Below are 22,298 nucleotides of genomic sequence, written 5' to 3' on the forward strand. Positions count from 1 at the left end.
GAGAAAAATGGCGGCACTCCTGTTACAGGAGTTGGAGGCTACTGAGCTATCTAAGCTACCAAAAAACATTCAAAACAAACTCGAGAAGATTCTTTCGGATCAACAATATGAAATTGATTCTTTGAAGGCACAACAGGAACAATTTCGGGTCGACAGCGGTAAGATGTTACCTGGTATTTGTTTGCTAGCTGTGCTAAGGTGTTTTGCTTTGCTAACCGTGCACGCATGTTAACGTTAAAGTTTATAATTTTGGTCTCAACATTTTAACAAGTTAACCTCATATTGCTAGCTAAATGCGTTATAACAGTTGTTTCTATCTATGGCTTTGGGGATTTGGATTGACGCTTACGCTAGGTAAAACTGCAGGTTATCTTAACCACGATATGACGCTAATGTAGCGTGAGCTAGGCTACTAGCTGCTAGCGCTAACATAAACAAGATGGCATTGAGCAGTAAATAGCTGTATAAAGTAGCGGTAACAAATATCTATTAACATTTCATGGTTGTGCTTCTATTGGCCTTCTTACAGAGCAACATTTCTTTGAAAAAGTGAAACAACTTGCTCAGTGTCAGGAAGATTTTTTGTCCCAGACTCAAGAACATCTTAAACTCAAAGAGGAGTTCACCAAGCTCGGTAAGCGTGAACTTATTGCAATATCGTATACGGACTTAGCTTGACTCAGCTGGGGTTTTTTGCTTGATCATAATGGCTCTCTTCAAATATCCCCTTTAGACGATGAACTTAAAGCTGTGCGTGAGAAGAACAGGGAATATGAATCCACCCAAGAAAGGTTGTCTTCAGAGCAGGTAAGGCAACGATGGCTTATTTGTCACAGTGGTGCTGTTGTAAAACCCACAGTAATGGGTGATGCTTACACTGGACTAAATCATCTTGTCTGCTAATTTTAGATGTCAAGTAGAGTCGATGTCAAGATTTGCATACATTTGTTCCATGCCTCTGTCAACACAAATGACAACCCACACAACAATTTTAACAAGCTTTTGTCAACACAGTGCATTACCTAAAGCACATAGAGGCAATCTATTCTCTTCTTCTTTTTAAGTGGTTGGTTGTGGGTGAAATCATGTCAGTGGTTTGCAAGAGGTACATTTGGTTATTTTGTCATTATTTGAATTACCTATACACATGCCTGTAGGCATACATACATGCAGCATATCTACATACATTTAGGTGAACAATGCATGACAATTTTTGAACTGACTAGTTAAAATCATGTGTGCTTAAAGTCATTCATTTGTTTAGACATTGCTGTCAAAAGCCAAAGAGGAGCTGGAGGCAGAAAAGCGTGAGCTTGTGCGAACGCTGGACAGGAGATCCTTGGAGGTGGAGCATTTAAATGGTAAGGACAGATGAATTAGTCTTTAGACATTTGTTTAAACGTTCTGTTTCTGTTTGTGAATACTAGCTGCTAATTGTTCACGCTTGTGTTATTTCTGTTTCTCTACTAGATGACTTAAGGCAACTCAATGATAAGTTGGTGGAAGTCAGCACCTCGAAGATGGCCCTGCAGATGAAGTTAGATGAACTCGAAGCAGCTGAAGTCAACATTAAAGTGAGCCATATTGTTGTTCTTACTTTAATATCATCACATCAGATTTGTCTTCAGATGAAGTGACTCTGTGAACAGCAATTAATCTACTATACAGTACATGTTCCCATATACACAAGTCACTGAATAAAGTCGTAGTGTTTTGCCTTTACAGTACAAGGAGAAGCGAATGGAACAAGAGAAGGAGCTGCTGCGTGGACAGACATCTTGGCTGAATGAGGAGTTAAAGGCGAAGAGTGAGGAACTGCTGTCTCTGTCCCGACAGAAGGGGAACCAGATCTTGGAACTTAAGTGCAACTTGGAGAACAAGGAAGATGAGGCATGTCCTTTTTTGTATTTGCATAAAGATGTATATAAAGCTGAATGACATGGAGAAAAAAAGCTATGAGCAAATACAATGAAAACCATAGCATGACAGTATTTGACTTTGTCAAATTACATCACATCTAAACATACCCCCCTAAGTAGACCTGGTAAATGGTGGGTGCTTTGCAGTTTACTTAGTTAACAGTCACTTACTGCTCAGCACTCTTCTCTGCTTCTCTATTTGTTAAGTTATTTTAAGTACTTTCTTCACTTCTGAAGCTTGAGACACAGGTGGCTATCATCTCTTACAGTCATGACTTAATCAATTGTTTTCTTTGTGACTTTCAGTTGAACAGACTTCAAGACCAAGTGAGCAGTTTGAAGACTTCAAATGAACACCATCAGAAACAGAATGAAGACATGATCAGCAAACTAAAAGAAGTATGTGGGCGGCGTTTCTTACAGCCTGTTATGAGTTTTCATCCTGTCTTGTTTTACACAGAAACAAGAATTCAGTTTTTGTCATGCACTGTATATTCTGCAACAAACTGGTCAGTGTTGTGCCACTGACTGGATTTTGACTCATTCTAGGCCAAAGAACAACAAGCCACCATGGAGGAAAAGTTCAGAAACGAGCTGAATGCCAACATTAAGCTTTGTAATCTATACAAGGTATGTATGCATGGCAGCAAGCTAGTGGGGTGCTGTGCTTTGGCTACCAAAGCATTTGAGTTTCACATATTCAGAATATATAATATAAAAGTACACCTCATGTCTTTTGGCTTAGTTGTTTAGATTGGACTTTTGATGCCAACATTGTGATAAAGCATTTATGACATTGATTTTTTTCCCCAACACCTAAAATTGAAGTTGTGAATGCAATAATGTAATACCAGGCAGAACCTATATCAACGTAAAGGGGAACTTTGCAGTTTTTAAAGCAGTTTTGTATCATTACAATGTGGTTAGTACTGTAAATGCAAATGTTAAACTTCCCTCCATGTTGCCTGCATCCAGAGTTCCCTGCTCATTTGCCAACAAAAGCCCATCAGATGGCGAGTGTTGTGTGTCACAGTGAGCACCAATTATTGTGCTGAAGACAGAATAAAAGCTACATATTCCTTTCATTAGTGTGGCATTGTTTTGCCAACACTAACCCTGTTGTTCTTGTTGTTGTTGTGGTGACAGGGAGCAGCAGCAGACTCTGAGGCAAAAAGTGAAGAGCTGAGTCGGGCAGTGGACGAGCTGCATAAACTGCTGAAGGAGGCTGGAGAAGGTGCATTATTAAGTACATTATGTTGTACTTGACTTCTTCCTAAAAGCAGAGAGTGTGAATATACTTAATTTTGTTTATTTAGCTTAGTGGTTTACCTGCTAATCTAGTTTCAGGTTGTTGGTATTCCCTCATGGTTTCTCTGTTGACTCTTTCTGCCACAGCCAACAAAGCCCTCGAGGAGAGGTTGCAGGAAATGAGCGGTGCCACAGACAAGAATGTTGCTGAGCTAAAGGAGAGGGTCCAGGGCCTCGAGAAAGAGCTGGACAATGCCAATGAGCTGCTGTCAAGTTCTAAACTTAGAGGTCTGTTGCATTGATTTGTCCTCACCAACTGGTTTACCTTGTGGGCATTTTAAAATAAATCCAGGCAGCAACTTTCCTGAATTTAAAACAAGCCAACATCAAGACTTACAGGGGTTTTCTTTAAATTAACAACTATGACATGTGACCTTGCCTCTACCTCTTGAATGCCCAGGACCCGTCGGCTCAACATCTGTGCTCACAGAAGAACAGATGACAACAATGTCTCCAACAGCAGCTGCTGTATCCAAGATAAAGCCTGGCATGAAGCTGACAGAGGTATTGAATTTCAACAAATGACTTTATTATAAACCAAAGTAGTTTGATATTGATGAGGTGCAATGGACTGCCACAGTAGATTTTTACTTGATGTCTTGCAGTCTGCAGACCAAGTTAAGGTCAAGCTTATGTTTGGTTTTAAATTGGAACGGCTGCGTTTAGAGTTCAACATTATGCAACTGTCTTTAGTGTTTTCTCTGGTTGTTACTGAGTTGTCTCACTGCTAATGTTTCCCCTTTGGAAAAGCTTTTGATGCAAAATGGCACCAATCTCTTCAGTTGTATACAGCATATGTGGAGAGCCAGGAGCAGCTGCAGTTGGAGCGACTGGAGAACAAGCGGGTCAACAAGTACCTGGATGACATTGTGCAGGAAGTTGAGGCAAAAGCCCCCATCCTCAAACGGCAAAGGGACGAACATGAGCGCATGCAGAAGTCAGTGGCCAGTCTTTCTGCAAAGCTGGAGCAGGCTGTTAAGGTTGGTAATGCAGACACGTGTGTTTTCAGTGGAATGACATTTTCCATTAGATTACATTTCATTCCATTATTTGTTTGCATTGTGTTTGGCATATTATATGTGTAAGAGCAAATTTTATAGTTCATACAATAAAGAAATACTTTTCTCAGTTGATGAAAATGGGTGAAAAGACACTGATTTGCATGCTTTGAAACTGGCTAGTAAAGAATCCATTCTGCTTTAGGTAATAAAATAATAACAATTCCTTCTTGTATTATGTTTTATTTTTCCCCATTCCCATATACATGTGTGTGTCTACTTAAGGAGGTGCACCGGTTGCAGAAAGAGGCTGATGAAGCTAACAAGCGCTCCTCTGTTCTGGAAAGGGACAATCAGAGGTGTGAACTGCAGCTGGGAGACATGGCTCAGCAGGTGGGCTCTCATTCTCTTCCTCCACTTTGAAAGATATGTATTATATCAAAATATGAACATTTTCTATTTTCCATCCTCTGTCTTTCTTGTTAGGTGCGTGTGCTGCTGATTGAGCTGGAAGAGGCTCGTGGAAACCATGTGCTTCATGAGGAGGAGGTGAGCTCAGCCGACGTCAGCAGCACATCAGAGGTGATCAGCCAACACTTGGTGACCTTCCGCAGTGTAGAAGAGCTACAGAAACAGAACCAGCGTCTTCTGGTGGCCCTCAGAGAGCTCAGCGATGCCCAGGAGAAAGAAGAGTTTGAGACCACTGGCAATAAGTAAGTTAGAATGTCTCCTAGTGTCATTTTGTTTTGTTTTGTTGTTTTTGTTTCATACAAAAGATTTTCTTTTCTTTTTTTAATTCAGCAATTGGTAGCAAAACTTGGGAAAGCAATGCTAAAGAGCAAGTTTGCCAATCATAATAAAACCCCAAAACTTCATCTCAACATAAATTTCAGATTCATAAATGAATCATTATAACTAACCAAAGGCCTCAGATTGTCAATTAAGCAAAGCAAAATTAACTGTTGCAGGCGTGCTGAACTGGAGCAGAGTTTGGAGAAAGCCCAAGTTGAGCTGGAGTCCCTGAAGGACCAACGCAGCCAGCAGGTTAAGATGACTGAGTCCATTGTGAGGCAGAGGGACATGTACCGTGTGCTGCTGGCTCAGGCAACTGGAGTCAGCTTCCCCCAGCAAGGTAACAGACAAGTGATAAACCAAGTCATATAGTGCTGGCACAAGACAGGACTTCCTGTACATTTCACTGCTTCGATTATGATACCAAGCATTTTCAAGTAGTTCAGAATCTGTCAGCTTTTTTTCCATACAGCGTTGTGACGATTTTTCCGATTTGGCTGAACTTCGGAGTGTTTTTTCTCAAGGTACACCACCTGAGGAGTTCTCCCTGACCTCCACCCCCCGCCGCTCACCTGCAGCCATTCCCACCACAGGAACGCCCACTGCGCTTGTCTCTATGGCAACAGAGTCAGCTGAAGCATTGGAGGCCAAGGCGGCTTTGCGACAGGTGAGTGCCACATTTGCCAGGCAATTTTCAAACTGTGATATGTCCACAGTTTTTACACTTGTTTCTGTGTTTAGTTGTCAGTGACCCCACAGCAATGACAACAAACGTAGATAAAAGGCGAAAATGGATCTCAGTAACACAACACTTAACGTACATACATTCAGACTGTACGCCCCATGTTGCATGTCAAGCAGTGCCCAATACATGTTCCTTGAGAATGACTCGCTCTTGATTCTGGATGTGATTTGTTTTGCTGAATGGTTACTTACTTGGCTCTCCACATTTCTGTGTATCACTGAAAAATAGCAAGAATCTCTGTGGGTCAGTATTTGCTGATTGTTTCCCATGCCGGCCACTAGATGGCAATGTGTCTATATTAAGAGCACTGCATATATTTATATGATGCTTTAAAATGAAACTAGACTAGAGAGTTACCTGGAGTGAAAGGCAGAAGAAGAGCATCAGGGCCAAGTAATCAAGTAAGAAAGAGACTAAACTGAAAAAGGGTTTGGGTTTATTTAGTTCAAAACACTGTCATGTTAATGGGTCCAAGGCCTGTATAACTTGTGTTCATTGTCACCCATGAAAATGGTGTTCTCAGATAACAATAACTGTAACTGTTGACTTAAAAGAATGTCTGTTTGCATCTGCAGTTGCAGGAGGTGTTCTCCACCTACAAGAAGGAGCGTGTGGAGAGTGACAAGGCACTGACTGAGCAGAACGAGAAGCTCCAGGAGCAGCTTTCTGTCCTCCACTCCCAGAATGCCAAGATATCCACCCAGCTAGAGTTTGCCTCCAAGAGGTAAGCTTGAAAAACATGAGCAGCTTACTTTAAGAAAGTAACTACTATTATCATGTACCTTTTTTAAGTTGGCCTTTACTCAACACGTGTTTGAAGAATTCACAGGATAGCACATAGGCCACTAAAACAATATCTTCGTCAACAATATCAGGTATGAGATGCTGCAGGACAACGTTGAGCACTACAGGAAGGAGATTGCTTCCCTCAGAGAAAAAGGGCAGAAGATGGCTGCTGCCACACAGAAGCACGAGCAGACCATTCACACTTTGAATGAGGACCTGAGAGCTACCAAAGAGAAAGTGGCTATGGCTGAGGTTTGTCTTTGTTCCAGCAACCTTTTCCCTTTTCACAGTGATGTGAAAAGTGTGCCTGAGTTTGTTTTCTTTGCATTTTGTCACCACTGGCGGGAATTTGTGAGTGCTTGAAAAATTGTAGAACCACCTTGACTCATCCCCTCCTGTCTCTCAGGGCCAGTCTGAGAACCTGCGTAAGGAGAGAGACATGCTGAAGCTGGTAGAGTCCAGGCTGAATCAGGAGAAGGAGACAATCCTGAGCCAACAACAGACCCAGAACCTGCTGCTGACCAACCTCCAGACCATTCAGGTGATCTAAAAGTGTGACATTTTTCGCTCATTGTCTCACATGTGCATAAACACAAAAATGATAACAGCTGCTTTTGTGCAGGCCACTCTTGAGCGCTCAGAGATGGATACACGTCAGCATCTAAACAGCCAGTTGGAGAAGCAGGAACGTGAGATCTCCCAGCTGCAGAAGAGGCTGGAGCACGAGGTAGAGCAGCGCCACCTGCTCACCAGAAACCAGGAAGTAAGCGTAACGTTTAATCTTGAACATACCTCCTTTAGAAATGACAAGAAAAACAGACATCGGAAAGAAAAGTCAGTTCAATAGTTTGCTCACGTTACTATGTTATTTCTCACGCACAGATTCAGTTGATGGATGCAAAGAGGCAGCTTGAGACACAGGTGGCTTTACAGCAGAAGACCAAAGAGATGCTGAATGCTGCTGAGTTGGAGCTCAACACCCTCAGGCTGCAGCAAGGCAGCAGCGAAGCACGTCACACCCTGAGCTCCCCCTCCACGCCCATTATCAGAGGTTGGCACAAACACACACACATACACCAGCAGAGGTGTGTTACACAACAGCTCGATACACAGAGGAATCCATACACGTGCACACCTAAATTTATAGTATTTTCACTGGTTGTCATGCAATCCCATGTCCTCTTAATTTAAGCAAAATAAATCTTAGTTTAAGGCCATTGGAGCAAGTTGTTTATAGCTTCTCATAAGGTCACTGTCTGTGTAATTATTGTGCAATGCACTGACCATTTACATGCTAGTTTGCATTCTTGGGAAGGTAATAAGACGAGTAAATTGCTCAGATTTTACAGCTTCTGTCCATTTTCTAGTGGACTGACCCTGTTTTATGCATGACCTATTTTTCCGTTCAAAATATATTCTAGGGTGCTAAGATGTCACTAGCTTGTGTTCTCACAGTTTATATTAAATGCATCCAGTAAAAGAGCCAGTGAAATGTCTAAGCCACACTCTTTCAAATGTTTGTGGTTTTTAAGCACAGACTCTTAACTGATTTTCTTTTCATTAGTCCACAGTCCATCCTCTCCTCCAAAAGCACGTACTAAGTGCACTTCTTCCTGCTTTCAGGCCTGCAAGGTTTAGATCCAGACAGAGAGGACCTACAGGGCCGCCTGCGCCTGGCTGAAACCCGAGCAGAGGAGCTGGCAGAGAGCCTCAGGGCTGCCACCTCCAGCATGGAGCAGTACAGGGCCATGGCTCAGAGCCTGGAGGAGTCCCTGGATAAAGAGAAACAGGTGCAATGCCATCCCAAACAGCCCATCTGCGTGCCACCTCTCACAAAACTATTGACCACTACCACAAAAACAATAAAAAACAAGAATTCAGAATATTTGTGTGGGCAATTATGTGGGAAGCAGATGAACTTGTATTATGTTTGTACACCTGTAGTGTTGATCTGTCAGAAATTCCCACACACTGTCAGCACGACTTTTTGAAAACGCAATTTTTCAAAATGCAGTGTTTCAAAATTTTTGCTAAATTGTATGCTGACTTGAGGAAAGTCGTCATTACTTTCTTTTGCGTGCTTTATTATTTATAATTTTCCTATTCACCTGTCTGCCAGGTGTGCAAATGTCATCAGCATGCAAGTCACTTTTTGCTTAGTTGACAAGACTAAAGCTGATCGAACAAGAATGACTGAAGATGAGTGAAGATGACTGTTGTATGAAATTTTTATATTCAACCAGGTAACAGAGCAGGCACGCTCATCCATTGAAGCTCGTATGAAGGAGGCCGAGAAGCAGCACCACTGGCTGGAAGAGAAGCTTCTGGAAGCAGAGAAAGGGAAGCAAGACTTGGAGGAGCAGAAGAGGAGAGCCCAGGCCTCTCTGGAGGAACAGGTATATTAAATCCCACAATATTAAGACATTTTTACACATATCGAGTCAAAACACTGTGGATTTCCCTGAAAATACATTCTTTGTGTTCAGTTTTATTCAGTATGATACAAATAAGGAAAACTTCATTTTAGATGAGCGGTCTAAGGAGAAGTCTCAGCAGTGCCCAGGCAGATCACCAGGCGGCACTACAACAAGTAGCAGTGGCTGAGGCCCAGCAGCAGCAAGCTCTCCAAGACAGCCAGGAGCAGGTAAGCAGTAAAAATAAAATGTCATGTAGAGGAATGTGACCATGATTAGTTTTTATTTTTAGAGAATGTTCCATTTAAGGCCGACACCATTACCTTTTAAGGTGATTAATTGAAAATGCCACCTCAGAAGAAGCTTTGGAAAAGCCTCCACATTTCCTCATGTCCACATTTTACCCATATTTTTTTTTTCCAAAATATGAATTTCAGAAAACATCCCTGTTTTCATCTAGTTATATTTTTCAAAAGTAATGAGCTATTTGATCGAGAGCCATCTCCTCCGTCTTACATTCTGTCAAACTTCTGTCAAAACATCAGCGTAGGTCTTCCTCCTCTGCATACCTCTCTGAGTGATCACAAAGCAAGTTGAAAAATGAAGTCATTTAATGTCTCTATCTCTAAGACGTCTAGTAAAACTACCAACCTGATGTCATGATTGATCAGGCAGTGAAAAGTCTTGACTGACATTTATTTATCTCACCATCAGGTTTTCTGATTGCAACAATAAAGGCAGCCGCCATGGACTGATATCACTTTAACACGCAAAGATAATATCAAATCTTCTCTTGCATTTCCAAGGCTAAGCTGGCAGCTGAAGCACAAGATAAGTACGAGCGGGAGATGATGCTGCATGCGGCGGACGTGGAGGCCCTGCAGGCTGCGAAGGCTCAGGCACTGCAGGCCGTCGAGCTCAGGCATCAGCTGGAGGAGAGGACCCAGAGGATCAGTGCCGAGCTTCTGGAGGCCCGGGTCTCCTGGGAGGAGCAGGAAAAGATCCTCAAGGTTGGTCGTCAAGAGGATTCGATCGATGTTCAGGTAACGACCAAATGGAATTAGATAAAACATTTCTTTGCTCATTTCATAGGAGGAGATGTCCAAGATGGAGAACCGCAATGAGGAGTTGCAGAGGCAGAACACCCTCCTGCATGAGCAGATCCAGACGATGAGCAGCAAGATGGCTGACAACTTGCAACGCGCTGCCAGTGAGAGTCCACTGAACATCTCCCTGACTGAGGAGGGCAAATCTCAAGACCAAGTCCTTGAGATTCTCAGGTTAAACATGTTTATCAAATCAAATCAAATCAAATCAAATCACACAATGTATCCTTGTTCTGGAGGAATCTTGCAAATAATGTGTTGTTAGTAAATGGGGGGGGGGGGGTAAAAAAAAAAACCTCAAGGAAAAATAAAGGCCAGTTACAGCCATAGTCACATTTTTGTGTTTTTGATATCCTTCTATGTTCTCCATCGCAGGTTTGTTCGTCGGGAGAAGGAGATTGCAGAGTCTCGTTTTGAGGTTGCCCAAGGGGAGAGTTTGCGTTACCGTCTGAGGGTGGAGCACCTGGAACGAGAGCTGAAGGAGGTGCAGGACAGCTTGAGTGCCACCAAGGAGAGGATGCAGGTATCTGTTCATACTTATTGATCATACATTTACTAATATTATTGTTTACAACAACTGTTTTTTCTTTAGCTAGGTAAGATTGTACAACCCTGGTTCCACAAAAGATGGGACACTGTGTAAACATAAATAAAAACAGAATGCAGTCATTTGCAAACACACTGCATTTACCAACAACAATTTTACAAAGTGTCCCTGAGCCCATTTTTTTGATTCCTGTCCACTAAAAAAATCATATCTGTGAATTTTTCATACCAGTTGATTGTTAATAAGAGGACTGAGAATCTCTTTTTGTGAATAGTTTATTAATCCGTGTGAAGAAATCTTGTGTGGTTGCATTCTTCTATAGAGGTCAAACTGCAGTCAAGGACTTTTTACTCAATCAAATACACAAAGAAGACAAATATTTAAACAAGTCTAACCTTGCCACTAAGACTCAAAGCAAGGTGTAGCATATCTGACTAAAAGCCCAATGACCTCACTTAGGTGACAGCGAAGACCCTGGCTCAGCATGATGAGCTGATGAAGAAGACAGAAACGATGAGCATACTGATGGAGACCAACAAGATGCTGAGAGAGGAGAAGGACAAGATGGAGCAAGCACTGCAGCAAAGCCAAGCTAAGGTATTAGTTGCCTTTTTTATGGTGAAATGTAATGGTTGTGTTGAATTTGATGTGCACTGCTATAATATGCTATGCTCCAATAATATACCCTCTATAAATTTACTCCATTATGCTGGTATTACAAGCTGTTATGTTTTTGAGATGTATTTCTGAGTGAACTTCCAAATCCAGACATTTCAGCTCATCATCTGCATGTTTCAGATACAAAAGCTTGAGTCGGACATCATGCCACTGCAGCAGGCCAACTCTGAGCTGAGCGAGAAGAGCGGCATGCTGCAGGCGGAGAAGAAGATACTGGAAGAGGAGATCAAGCGCTGGAAAGCCAGGACCCAGGTCAGTGACAAGACTAGAAAGGCAGAAAGTGATGGCTGTTTTTTTTTCCTCGTGTTTATCATTTCATCCCACCAACACACAGCTTCTTCTCGTGCTCTTTTAGCATTTGGTGAGCCAGCAAAAAGATTCAGATCCAGAGGAGTACAAGCGTCTGCACTCTGAGAAGGAAGCACATCTCAAACGCATTCTGCAGCTCTCTGAGGAGAACACCAGACTCAAGGCTGAGGTTGCCAGGTGAGGGGTTCTTAATGATCTGACTATTTCATTTTAATTGAGTAGGATATTAAGTGATTACCCTTTCTCCCTTCAGTCGAATAGGGTCTTTGTCTGCCACTGTACCATAATCTCTTTATTTCTCTCCATAGAACCAGTAATCTAACGACATCCCTGCAGAGCCAGTTACAGAACTTGCGTGACCATATGAATAAAATAACTGATGAGAGGAATACACTGAAGAAGGATTTGGAGACCAAGAGCCAGGAACTCCAGGAGAAGGTGCGAACTGTCACTCAAGTCAAGAAGATTGGACGTCGCTACAAGACTCAGTATGATGAGCTCAAGGTGGAACACGATAGGGTGAGCACTCAGGAGCTGGTAACCATCTTAATCTTAAATCCAAAGATTGAAACAGAAAATGCATGCATGTGTTGTACGTTTCAGTCCACTTTGAACAGCCGCATAAGGCCATCCCTGTTAATTTAACCTTTTGTGCTGCGTTTCCTCCAGATGGTCGCTGAGGCTGCTGCAGGCCCTTCCCAAGAAGAAGAGGCTCGTCAAGCCTCAGTGCAGGAGCTTCAGAGCCTCAGAGATTCTCTGAGCCAGGCCGAAGCCAAGACCAGAGAACTGGAAGGACAGCTGGAGAACATCAACAAGGTTAAACAGCACCAGTTTCTGCCAAAACCTTTAACTGGACTCCACTTTGTTGTTAAACCTAGTGTCCTTCTTAGTCTTCTCTCAGCGAGGGAGGGAGGGAGGCCATTCTTGTCATGCGTTGTGATCAGTTTGCAAGCTTGTGTAGTTTGCATAGTTAACAGTTTACATCACTGCATTTGCAAGGGCAGGATAGACACACCGATGTATTCATTAATATCATGTCTTCCTGACCTGTTACAGGTGGTCACAGAGCGTGAGACTGAAGGGCGTAATGCCCAAGAACAGTCTTCCAGGCTGCAGACAGAGCTGACCAGGCTGAGGCAGGAGCTACAGGATAAAGCTTCTCAGGAGGACACACTGAGACAGCAGATGACCGAGAAGGAGGAGAAGACCAGGAAGGCCATTGTTTGTGCCAAGCAGAAGATCAGCCAGCTCATGGGTGAGAGGATGTCCTTTGTATCACAACCAATGGACCTCTGATAAATTCCTGATTTTATAGATCCCTCTCTTCTACTTTACCCTATTGTAGTGTTGCTTGTTTGTTTAATTTTGATCTCACATCTAAATTTTCAAACCTCAATGTATGCCCAGGCACCAAAAACCAGCTGCAGAAGGAAAACGAGGAGCTAAAGCAACAGCGTGAGGAGCTGGAGGTGCGAGTGAGTGCTCTCAAGTCTCAGTACGAGGGCCGTCTGAGTCGACAGGAGAGAGAACTGAGAGACCTGCGAGGCCAACAGGAGAGACAAGAGCAGAGAGACGAGCCACCTGAGGCAGGTCCCAGCAAGGTGAGAGGCTACTTTAAAGTTTTCATAAGCCACACTTATGTGCAAAAATAAAGCAAACATTAGTGACCTGTAACAGCTGTTTCTGATCAAAGGCAGGCAAGTGCTATAAACAGGATGTTCAGGAAATAGGTGGAACTTTTGTGTTAGCAGTGTCATTTCTTACAAACAAAATCATGGTAGATGTTACTTTGGTTGGCAACTTTTCCATTCAACTCCTAGGAATTCAAAAATCTGCTTATCATCACTGTTAAATTTATCTTAACTTAGCTTGAACTTGAAGAGTTTGTATATCATTGTATGGGACAGCTGCCCCTCAATGACAATGTCTCCAGTACATAATTGGAAATGCAATTAGAGAATGGCCACTTCTTGTTGTGTAAAAACAAGTCACGTGACATTGTTGCCAGTTTGGTGAAACAACTGCGGAATCATGACTCTAAGCATCTTGTTGGTCTTTCTGTCCTGGTTTTCAGACCCAGGAGCAGCAGAGGAGCACAGAACAGAGACAGATCAGTCTGAAGACAACCCCAGCTGCAGACAGGGGCAGGTATGACACACTGCACACAGCAGTACAACATACTTTGTCCCTATAGTTCAGGGGTGATCTTGAGTATACTTGCTTTGACTTGTCCACTTGCTTTGACTTGTCTTGTATTAAGTGTGCATTAGTTGGGTTATTTTTCATGTCCTGATCTTTGTCTCTGTCAGCGCCAGCACATCTGAGCCTCCAACTGCCAACATCAAGCCAACACCAGTTGTGGCTACAGCCAGTAAGCAGCCTGTCAATCCGGGGAACAAACCTACTCCAAGAGCAAGCATCAGGCCGATGATCACCCCAGCCCCTGTGCCCACCCCAACACCCACAGCTACTGTCATGCCCACCACACAGGTGGAGACTCAGGAAGGTAAATAACTGTGAAGCTTCAGAGTTAAGCTTCCAATGTAGGAAACCAGCCAAAGGCCCTAAAGATTTGTGTCAAAGGAGCATTGTGTGTGTGTGTCTCAGGTCTAATTAATGGATCTACAGGCTCAATGAAAAGCTAAATCTGCTTTTCACTAACTTAAACTCCTCTGCAGCCATGCAGTCCACTGAAGGCCCGCCAGTGGAGCATGTGACGGTGTACGGCAGTGCCAGCGGCTCGGTGCGCTCCGCCAGCCCCAACGTCCAGACCACTCTAGCTAGCCCCATGCTGACTGTGCAGCTGACCCAGACACAGGCCACAGCATTTGTCCAACCAACTCAGCAACAGAGTGTGACCCATGCAGAGCCAGCCAATCAGGAGCCACCACCTGTGGTCATTGAGGCAACACCTAGCTCGCAGGTGGAATGGCCTTCAACGTCCTCCACCTCCTCTGTGTTTGGGACTGGTGAGACACTTGATTTTTTTAAAGTTGAAATGATTAAAGGTTTATATAGAATAGTGACACAAATTAATAGGCAGGCTATATAAAGAATGACATCATTAAGGCATGTAGATTTATGATTTTTTTTAAACTGAAAAGTCAGCTGCTTTTGCTTATACATTACATTACAATTAAAATAAGTGACATTATGACAGGACGGATTTAATGTCAGCCTTCAACAGATTTTCTCCAATGATTGACATGAGTGCAAGCCAACATTGCTGGTACAGCAAGACAAACTGAATTTCCATTTTGTTCATTATTTCCCATACCCATGCTCATCTCTAGTTTCAGCGACACCAGGAACCTCCCTGTCCAAGAGGCCTCGTGAGGAAGAGGACAGCGGCACCATGGTCACTGACACAGAGGCCACCCAGGAGGATACCTCCAGGGCTCCTATACCCAAGAAGCTGCGCATCATCCAGAGAGTGGGTCCAGAGGTGAGGAGGGACGTTACGTAGAACATATTAATAAGTGTTTTTATTGTTTTATAATGGTCCTAAAAGTGGCACAGTTTATGTTGTAGGTGTCATGTAAATGTTGTGGGTTTTCCTCAGGAGGAGGTGTTGGTGGAGGACAGTGCTGAGGCTGAAGGGGTGGTGCCAACTGACAGTGATGGTGCAGAAGCAAGCCAGGTTGGCCATCACCTAATATGAATGATATATTCCAAAGACCTCACTGCAGTAATAAGACTATTGTCGATATTATCTCCACTTTTCCTCTGAAATACATTGTTTTGTGAGGGATAGAGGATTTCAGTCAACGTTAGCAGTTTCTCTCTTATCCTTGTTTTTTTTTTTTTTATCAATTTTGTTTATTTACATCTGCCTCTCACCTGCCTTTGCAAGCTATAATCTTACTATAAAATCCTATCTCATGGGTGATGATGTACCAGTGAATACAGTGTAAGAGGCAGGAGTAGTTAAGCAGAATTAATGTGGTAATTACTTGCTGTTACAATGTAGATCACACTGTTTTATGGAAGATATTAGTTGTTAAAAAGTGAGACTGAGTAGAATCCATGTTGTTAATAATGTCCATTGTTTGGCCCTGCAGACAGAGGAGTTTCCAGCACTGGAGGAAGGAGATGAGGGTGCTACCTCCCAGTCCGCCACCATGGACCAAGAGGTTACCCTGAGCCAAAGTGACACCCCTGACCAACTCGAGCATGAAGTAATCGTCATTGTAACAGACACAGAGAGTGAGGATGACCAGGAAGAGGAGGACGAAGAGGAAGAAGAGCAGGTGGAGAGTTTTTGTTGAGCATTTAAAAAAAAAGTAATATATAAAGTGGCGCTGAACACCAGTCGCAGAATTGATTGTTTCCTACCACTAATGATTTGACCACTGCTCGGTGTAGGACTACGATGAGGAAGAAGAAGAGGAGGAGGACGAGGAGGAAGATGACGAGGATGAGGAGGAAGACGATGGGGAGATGGGGGAGGAAGGAGAGGACAGTAACGAGGGGAGCAGAGACGGCAACGAGGCTTACGAAGGAGACGACACAGAGGTTCGATTACCCATGGCACATAATGTTCTCACAGTTACAGCTTTGACCTTTTATACGTGCTTGCCCACGCAGCTTTCTCATCCAGTACACCACCTTAACCCTTCCCACACTTTCAGTCAGAGATTTACGTGCCGTTTCCAGCTCGCTTGCTCAGTTTTTCCACACTGCCTCATTTCACTTTTGCCCGTGTCGTAACATTTCTGTCTGTGTGAAAGCAGTGTGTGCGTATTGACTTTAGTTGTTTACCTTTTTACGCTCATGTTGGTTGCACATGTTCAGTGTTATGAGTCAGTGTCTGCAAAGGGACAGTTAACGGTCTTTCATTTGTCATCTGCATGCGTGAAAGCTGTTTGAAGTGGGGAATGCACAAACCACTGTCCAGTCGCACTTTTGGAGGAGAAAAAGGGCCATGCCAGCTGCAACAATGACCAAAGTTTATTACCAAACAATTGAATGTACGCTTTAAGTGTCAGCTCTGCCTACAAGAGTATTATGAGGCGTTTTAGACACATCACATAGTCGTCCCAGCAGATAATCAGTTTTACTTTGGGCTTTTCCCTGAATCCCGTTAACCTGGGTGGAAAGTTACAAAAGACAATGGAACTCACAGATGATCACTGAATAATGAAATACAGCTTTCTTTTACTGGAATGTATTTATGAAAACTATGAAAAAGCAGTTAACACTCATTCAATTATAGACACAATACTTATGGTCTTATGGTCAAATTTTAACTTTAAATCGAACAAATATGTGTTTCCCAAAACCAGTCAGCAAAAAAGAGCTTCACTTCAGAGGTCAAAAACAGAATCGCCTAATGTGTTGATCTGTTGCTGACTAACCTGCTGATCCGTTCATCAGACCATGCATGACATCACCATGTGGAGATTTTTCAGTACACTAATCATGTTTGATGGAGCTGTTTTTCACTTTTGGTCATTGTTGTCCAAGGAGGGTTTAGTCAAGGCTAATGACTTGGTTGTAGACATTTGAAAATAGGGACTTTCACCCCTGTGGGACCTTTATCAAGGACATTGCTACCACTTGGTTTACGAGTACAAGTGTGTGAGTGTTTTTGTCTGATTTCTCGGCCTGGTCTGAAGGGAGTGTTTGTTCCGTATAGGGAGAAAATGAATCATAATGTGTGTATGGTGCTCTGCCAGTATGTTGTGGCATCCATATTATGTGGGAACCACACAGCACAAACTGTGGGAACCATCCCATAACCTTCTTCCTCTGATTCTACCACTCCTGTTTATCTTCACGTTCCCTCTTCTCCGCACTTCACTTTTTTATTTGCACCTCTTTAACTTTTTTATAATTTTACTCATGGTTTTCCTTTTCCCTTGCCACCCATTTTCCTTATTCATTGCTTTTGTTCTTTCCTTTCTCAGGGAGCTGATGTAACCGACCCGGGCACAGAGACAGAGGAGAGTTTGGGGGCGTCTGACTCCACCCAGAGGCCCGCAGATTCCCAGACACCCAGCTGTAAGATCCAGGAAACCCTGTCAAACGCACATACGTAGATCCGCCTCAGACTCTCCACATGCTCTCACGAACTGTCCCGCCGTCCAGTTACTTATCTGACGCTTCACGATGACTGAGGAAGATGTAATATGTTGTTGTCTGTCTGAAGGGAAAAGTGGTATGAGCGGGAGCCAAAATACAAGCCGTGTCCAAAGAGGACACATAAAGGTTGCTTTACTTTGAAAATGAATCAAATGATTCAAGTTATTTTGCTCATGCTGTAGCATATAGCTGGAGTCTTCAGTGTAACTCTCACATTGAGTAAGTTAGACCAGTGAGGGGACAATGATTAGAAAAACAAACAATAATGACCACATTTTCAGTTTCTATAGCAATGCTTTAAATTCACCCGTTTAAGAGAATTAGTTGTTTTTTACATCAGTTCTGCACATTCTGCTCTGACCACATCCACTTCCTCTCACATCCTCTCATTTTTAGATCCTTTTGATAGGTGATTAGTTTTTGACCTAAAGAACGCTTTGTGCTGTTTAAACACCTTTGAAGTCTGATCAAGAGTGAGTTAACTGGGTTTTGATCAGCAGTTTTGTTCACAATAGATCTGACCCAATGTATTTATTTCAAATATGTTTATTTGAGCGTTTCCACTGTTTTAGTCGAGAGCAGTACAATGGAGGCCTTCTCTACAGAACAACCCATCACAAGCTCCGGTACAAGGATGCCCCAGTCACCACGGAGACCAACACAGCTGCCCCCTCGGCTGAACATCCACCCCGCCCCCACGTCAGATCTGGGACCACCTGCTCAGGTTCAGGTAAGGAAAAGAAAAGTAGGAATACATTATTGTTTATTGATGGTTCCTGTTTTTTTTTTATGGCACAATACATTCATTACAGTCGTACTCTTCTATCTGTACGTTACACACACTGCTAATCACTTTTGTAAAATGTAACTTCACAGCGTATCCCTGTTCGTCGAGTCCCTCAGCTCACTCCTGGTGTGTCAGGCAGCACTGTAAGTCCTCTATATATGGAGATAATCACAGAATTTACAGTCATTACATTATTTATACAAATGTTAGTGTGAAACATTGCCTCCTGTGTTTCTGTATGAGAGTGTGTGCGCATGTGTGTATCCAACACTCTGTGCTGTCTCTCCCTCTGCAGCAGCACTTCTTTGATGATGATGACAGGATGGTTCCCAGCACTCCCACTCTGGTGGTGCCACACCGCTCTGATGGCTTCGACCAGGCCATCCAGTATGTTCCACACACGTCTAGGCAGACCAGGAAGTCAGGAAAGCACCTGAAATTTCATCTTTATTTGTAACAAAACCACTAGTCATACAGCACAGGATCAGATGATATTGATCTAACATGGTGTCTGGTCATATAACACATTTTATTTCATGTCTGTATCATTTCTATGGAGTCAGAGGTTTGTAGGTTTAGGTATTATTTCTATAAACAGAAAACCTGGGGCACAAGAAGCTAAAATACCTGCAGCTGCATTCACTCCGCTGTCTCATGGCTCTGCATGACTGTGTTTTTTGTTTGTTTTTCAGTTCTCCCCAAGTGGCCGGCGTGCCTCGCTTCAGGTTTGGTACCTCAGAGGACATATCACAGACCAGCTCCTCCTCGCACTCTGACCTGGGACAGCTCGCGTCACAAGGAGGTACTCCCCTGCCACTAATTGTGCAGAGTTACAGTTTGTGTAAACCAGCATTAAAACCCCACCAGCCAATTGCAACAGAGTGATGAGTGTCATTCACACAATGTAAAAGCTTTTGTTTTTTTCTTGTCTTCAGGCCTTGGGATGTATGAAAGTCCCCTGTTCTTAGCAACTCATGAAGAGGAGTCAGGTGGACGCAGCGTTCCCACGACACCGTTACAAGTTGCAGCACCTGGTATCTGTCTCAGTTTGTCTCCCAGTCTGACGTGAAGGGATCTGTGCTGTTTATCTGTAACCCACTCCTTCATCAACACAGTCTCCTGTGTCTGAGAGTTTTGGGGAGTGCTGTCAGATGCTACAACAAGATCAGTGAGTGTATCTTGTTTTTATGTTCTTCTCTTCCAGTAACAGTCTTTTCAGAGGTGCCACAGTCTGACACCACCGAGCACGCCTCCCAGTCGGTTCCCATGGTGAGCACATCCACGCCCGGCCTGGTTGTGCCAGGAGCAGCCGGTGCAGGGGAGGAGAGAGACGATGTCTTCCTGGAGCCAGACACTGATAGGTGAGGCTCACTCCTCTTTTTTCAGGCTGCTGGTGGAATTCAGACCTCTGGCTCTTCAGTCAGCAGGCTTCCCCGCCCTTTAGCTGCAGCATTCATTATTTATTGCCACGCAAACATCAAGCCTGATATGAAATGTCTTTACTCCCGGGAAATCTGTCGCTCTTTCCACGGTTAATGTCAATGGCTGAATCAAATGTAAAACTACCAATTGTAAAGGTTCACAAGTTCATAAAAAGTGCATCTTGTGATTTTTGTTATTTGCTTTCATGTTTTTTACTGATGATTTTAAGACTGCAGGACGATGTCATTTGATGCATGTGTGTTGTGTGTTGGTGTGTTTATTCCAGGTCTAGTGCAGAAGTGTCAGTGGATGCAGTGGTCTCTCAGGGAGAAATAGAGGAGCCAAGCCAGCCATCTGACAAGGCCAGCCTCCCCTCCACCAGCCAGGAGCCCTCCTCCAGCTCTGCAGGTACAGAGGAGCCTCATGACTGTGCAGATCCCCTCTGTGTCTTAATTAGTGTTCAGTTCTGATTGCAGTGTTGTTGTTTTTTTTCTAGATACAAGCTGTGCTCCACCTAAATCCTCGAGATCTGGCCCCAGCAGACAGCTGCAGCGCTGGCCAGAAAACCGCGGTGGCCGCATGAAGAGAGGAGGTAATGTGAAAGCACACACACACACATTGGGTGGTAATGGAGCTAATGCTTGCTCATTAGTGTGAAACTGTTCCATGTCCCTCCATAGCTTTGTGCTTTTTTAATCCATCGCTCATTTTCAAGTTAATACAACAACTTGCTAAAACTTGCCCATCTGGCCAATTGTGTATTTCCAACAAAAGTGTCACAGATGCATTATAAACATTTGTTTATGATAGTGAATGAAAGCAGTATAGCAACAGAATAAGGATTTTTCTGTCTAATAAAGGCCTAAAATGTAGAAACAGACACTTTAAAAATCAGCCTCGTGATAGTATCACACTTGGCCAGTTGGTTTATCTTTGAGACTTTTGCAGTGTGTGATTCCAATAAACAACATGTTTCCACACAAACTTTTGAAACAATTTTGCCATATTTATTGTAAATCTGCCATAAAATTACAGATGTTTTCAACATGTGTGGGGAAAAAAACAACTTCATAGTAAAATAGATTATTATTGCTCTTTAATGATATATTTTTGCAAGTTGTTGCTAAATCAACTGAAACTGATCTACATGTCTCTTTATTCGCTGACGCAAAATGCAGATTTATTACAGTGCAACATGTTTTTAGGCAGTATTTTCTGCATCATGACTGATGATGACCAGCAGTCATGATGCGCACATAGCACATCATGACTGTACGTAGCATTTAAAACATGTCTGTGTATTATAATTCAGTTAAATGTTAAATCCTTTTACATCTCGTACACATTTTATACAGCCACTGTATGTAGTTTTTACATCAGTATAGCAGACTTTGTTTTAAAAAAAAAAAACATTTGATATCTCAGCAGGTCAGGGATTTCCTTCTCGAGGTGCACATGGGAGAAGATTCGCAAGATGAAGCACTAATGAGAAAATTTGACAACCTTGACCACAGAACTTGTCTGTCAGAAACCTATTTTCAAACCCACGTTCAGACTGTTCAGCCTCGATAATGTTCACTTGTTCTAAAGCCTGATGGTTTTTTTTTGGTTTGCTTTGGTTTTTTTAATGTAATTTTAAAGTACACTTTATAATCAGTCCGTGCTGAAGCAGTGTGTTGTTGAAGAATGTAATAAACTTTCCAACTATAAAGCGCGGCTTTCTCTAATCAGACTTTCTTTGGGCATTTGAAGACGCTGTTGCTCTGAGGTGACGTGTTGGCTGTCGGAGCAGCAACGGCAGGACGTCCACTATCCATCCGCACATTGTAGGATTTGGCTGCAAAGCAAACAGATAGTAGATAAGTTCATTAAGCATTTACATTTATGATTGATATTCAGGATGTACGTTTTGTCCATTACACACCAGTTTCCATTTTGGTGAGCATGAACTGTATGTGATGAACTACAGGTACATAATGTCATTTAAATGCAAAGTGTTCTCTCCACAATACACTAGAGTCATAGGTGAATGTGCACCACCCTTAATGGCCTTTACATCTGCCTAATACCCCCACCCCACCCTGAAACACACACTCAGACAGATGGTGCTTGTTAGGCATTGCAGACATGATGTGAATGATGATAAAAGTCTGCAGACAGACAAGTGAAAGATGTTTCATTCTTTTTAAGATCTTATAAACAGAGGAGGGAAGGAAGAGATATTTAACCAACGAGCAATGATGACTACTTCAGGGGCTTTTACTTCAGTTCTGTAAATTGAGAGGATTTCATCACCAGCAGTGGTTTTCAATGAGGGTGTGTGGGGATCCCAAACAAAGCAAGCAGTGTCTTTCTGACTGGTGACCATACAGATTCAGGTCTTAATTTGCAGAACACAGCTTT

General features: G+C 43.0%; 2 protein-coding genes across 4 annotated transcripts in view; one reads left to right on the forward strand and one right to left on the reverse strand.

Moving 5' to 3' along the window:
• tprb (translocated promoter region b, nuclear basket protein) lies at positions 1-21,611 on the forward strand. Of its 2 annotated transcripts, none has more exons than XM_070960427.1 (51): positions 1-158; positions 530-634; positions 734-807; positions 1,265-1,361; positions 1,471-1,574; positions 1,726-1,890; positions 2,226-2,318; positions 2,469-2,549; positions 3,066-3,153; positions 3,315-3,455; positions 3,628-3,731; positions 4,010-4,207; positions 4,511-4,618; positions 4,712-4,938; positions 5,194-5,357; positions 5,542-5,684; positions 6,338-6,486; positions 6,638-6,800; positions 6,955-7,089; positions 7,171-7,311; positions 7,431-7,599; positions 8,172-8,338; positions 8,792-8,944; positions 9,076-9,192; positions 9,769-9,972; positions 10,055-10,242; positions 10,444-10,591; positions 11,075-11,212; positions 11,414-11,545; positions 11,649-11,779; positions 11,911-12,121; positions 12,272-12,418; positions 12,659-12,857; positions 13,010-13,203; positions 13,677-13,750; positions 13,912-14,108; positions 14,281-14,571; positions 14,896-15,047; positions 15,165-15,242; positions 15,664-15,852; positions 15,968-16,117; positions 17,512-17,605; positions 18,259-18,416; positions 18,563-18,616; positions 18,769-18,860; positions 19,166-19,275; positions 19,409-19,507; positions 19,678-19,834; positions 20,182-20,303; positions 20,392-20,487; positions 21,321-21,611. In XM_070960427.1, exons 1-51 carry the CDS (start codon positions 8-10, stop codon positions 21,371-21,373), a joined length of 7,095 nt encoding a protein of 2,364 aa, XP_070816528.1. In that variant the 5' UTR covers positions 1-7; the 3' UTR covers positions 21,374-21,611. The 2 variants fall into 2 exon arrangements, with proteins under 2 accessions (XP_070816528.1, XP_070816529.1); XM_070960428.1 differs by having other exon boundaries at positions 21,324-21,603.
• prg4b (proteoglycan 4b) overlaps positions 21,494-22,298 on the reverse strand; it is a 6,620-nt gene continuing 5,815 nt past the window's right edge. For both annotated transcript variants that reach the window (XM_070960431.1, XM_070960430.1), the window contains one exon: positions 21,494-21,732. In XM_070960431.1, coding sequence (XP_070816532.1) covers positions 21,623-21,732 — 110 coding nt within the window. In that variant the 3' untranslated portion in view covers positions 21,494-21,622. The remainder of the gene's footprint in view (positions 21,733-22,298) is intronic.

This window comes from Chaetodon trifascialis, chromosome 4 (assembly GCF_039877785.1).
Source record: "Chaetodon trifascialis isolate fChaTrf1 chromosome 4, fChaTrf1.hap1, whole genome shotgun sequence".
Taxonomy (NCBI): Eukaryota; Metazoa; Chordata; class Actinopteri; order Chaetodontiformes; family Chaetodontidae; genus Chaetodon; species Chaetodon trifascialis.

Bases quoted from the DNA above. Each gene is read 5' to 3' on its own strand.
- tprb (XM_070960427.1), top strand. From the start codon at position 8: ATGGCGGCACTCCTGTTACAGGAGTTGGAGGCTACTGAGCTATCTAAG. The intron at 13,204-13,676 runs GTGAGAGGCTAC...CCTGGTTTTCAG, and splicing joins CTGAGGCAGGTCCCAGCAAG to ACCCAGGAGCAGCAGAGGAG. The intron at 15,853-15,967 runs GTGGAGAGTTTT...TGCTCGGTGTAG, and splicing joins ACGAAGAGGAAGAAGAGCAG to GACTACGATGAGGAAGAAGA.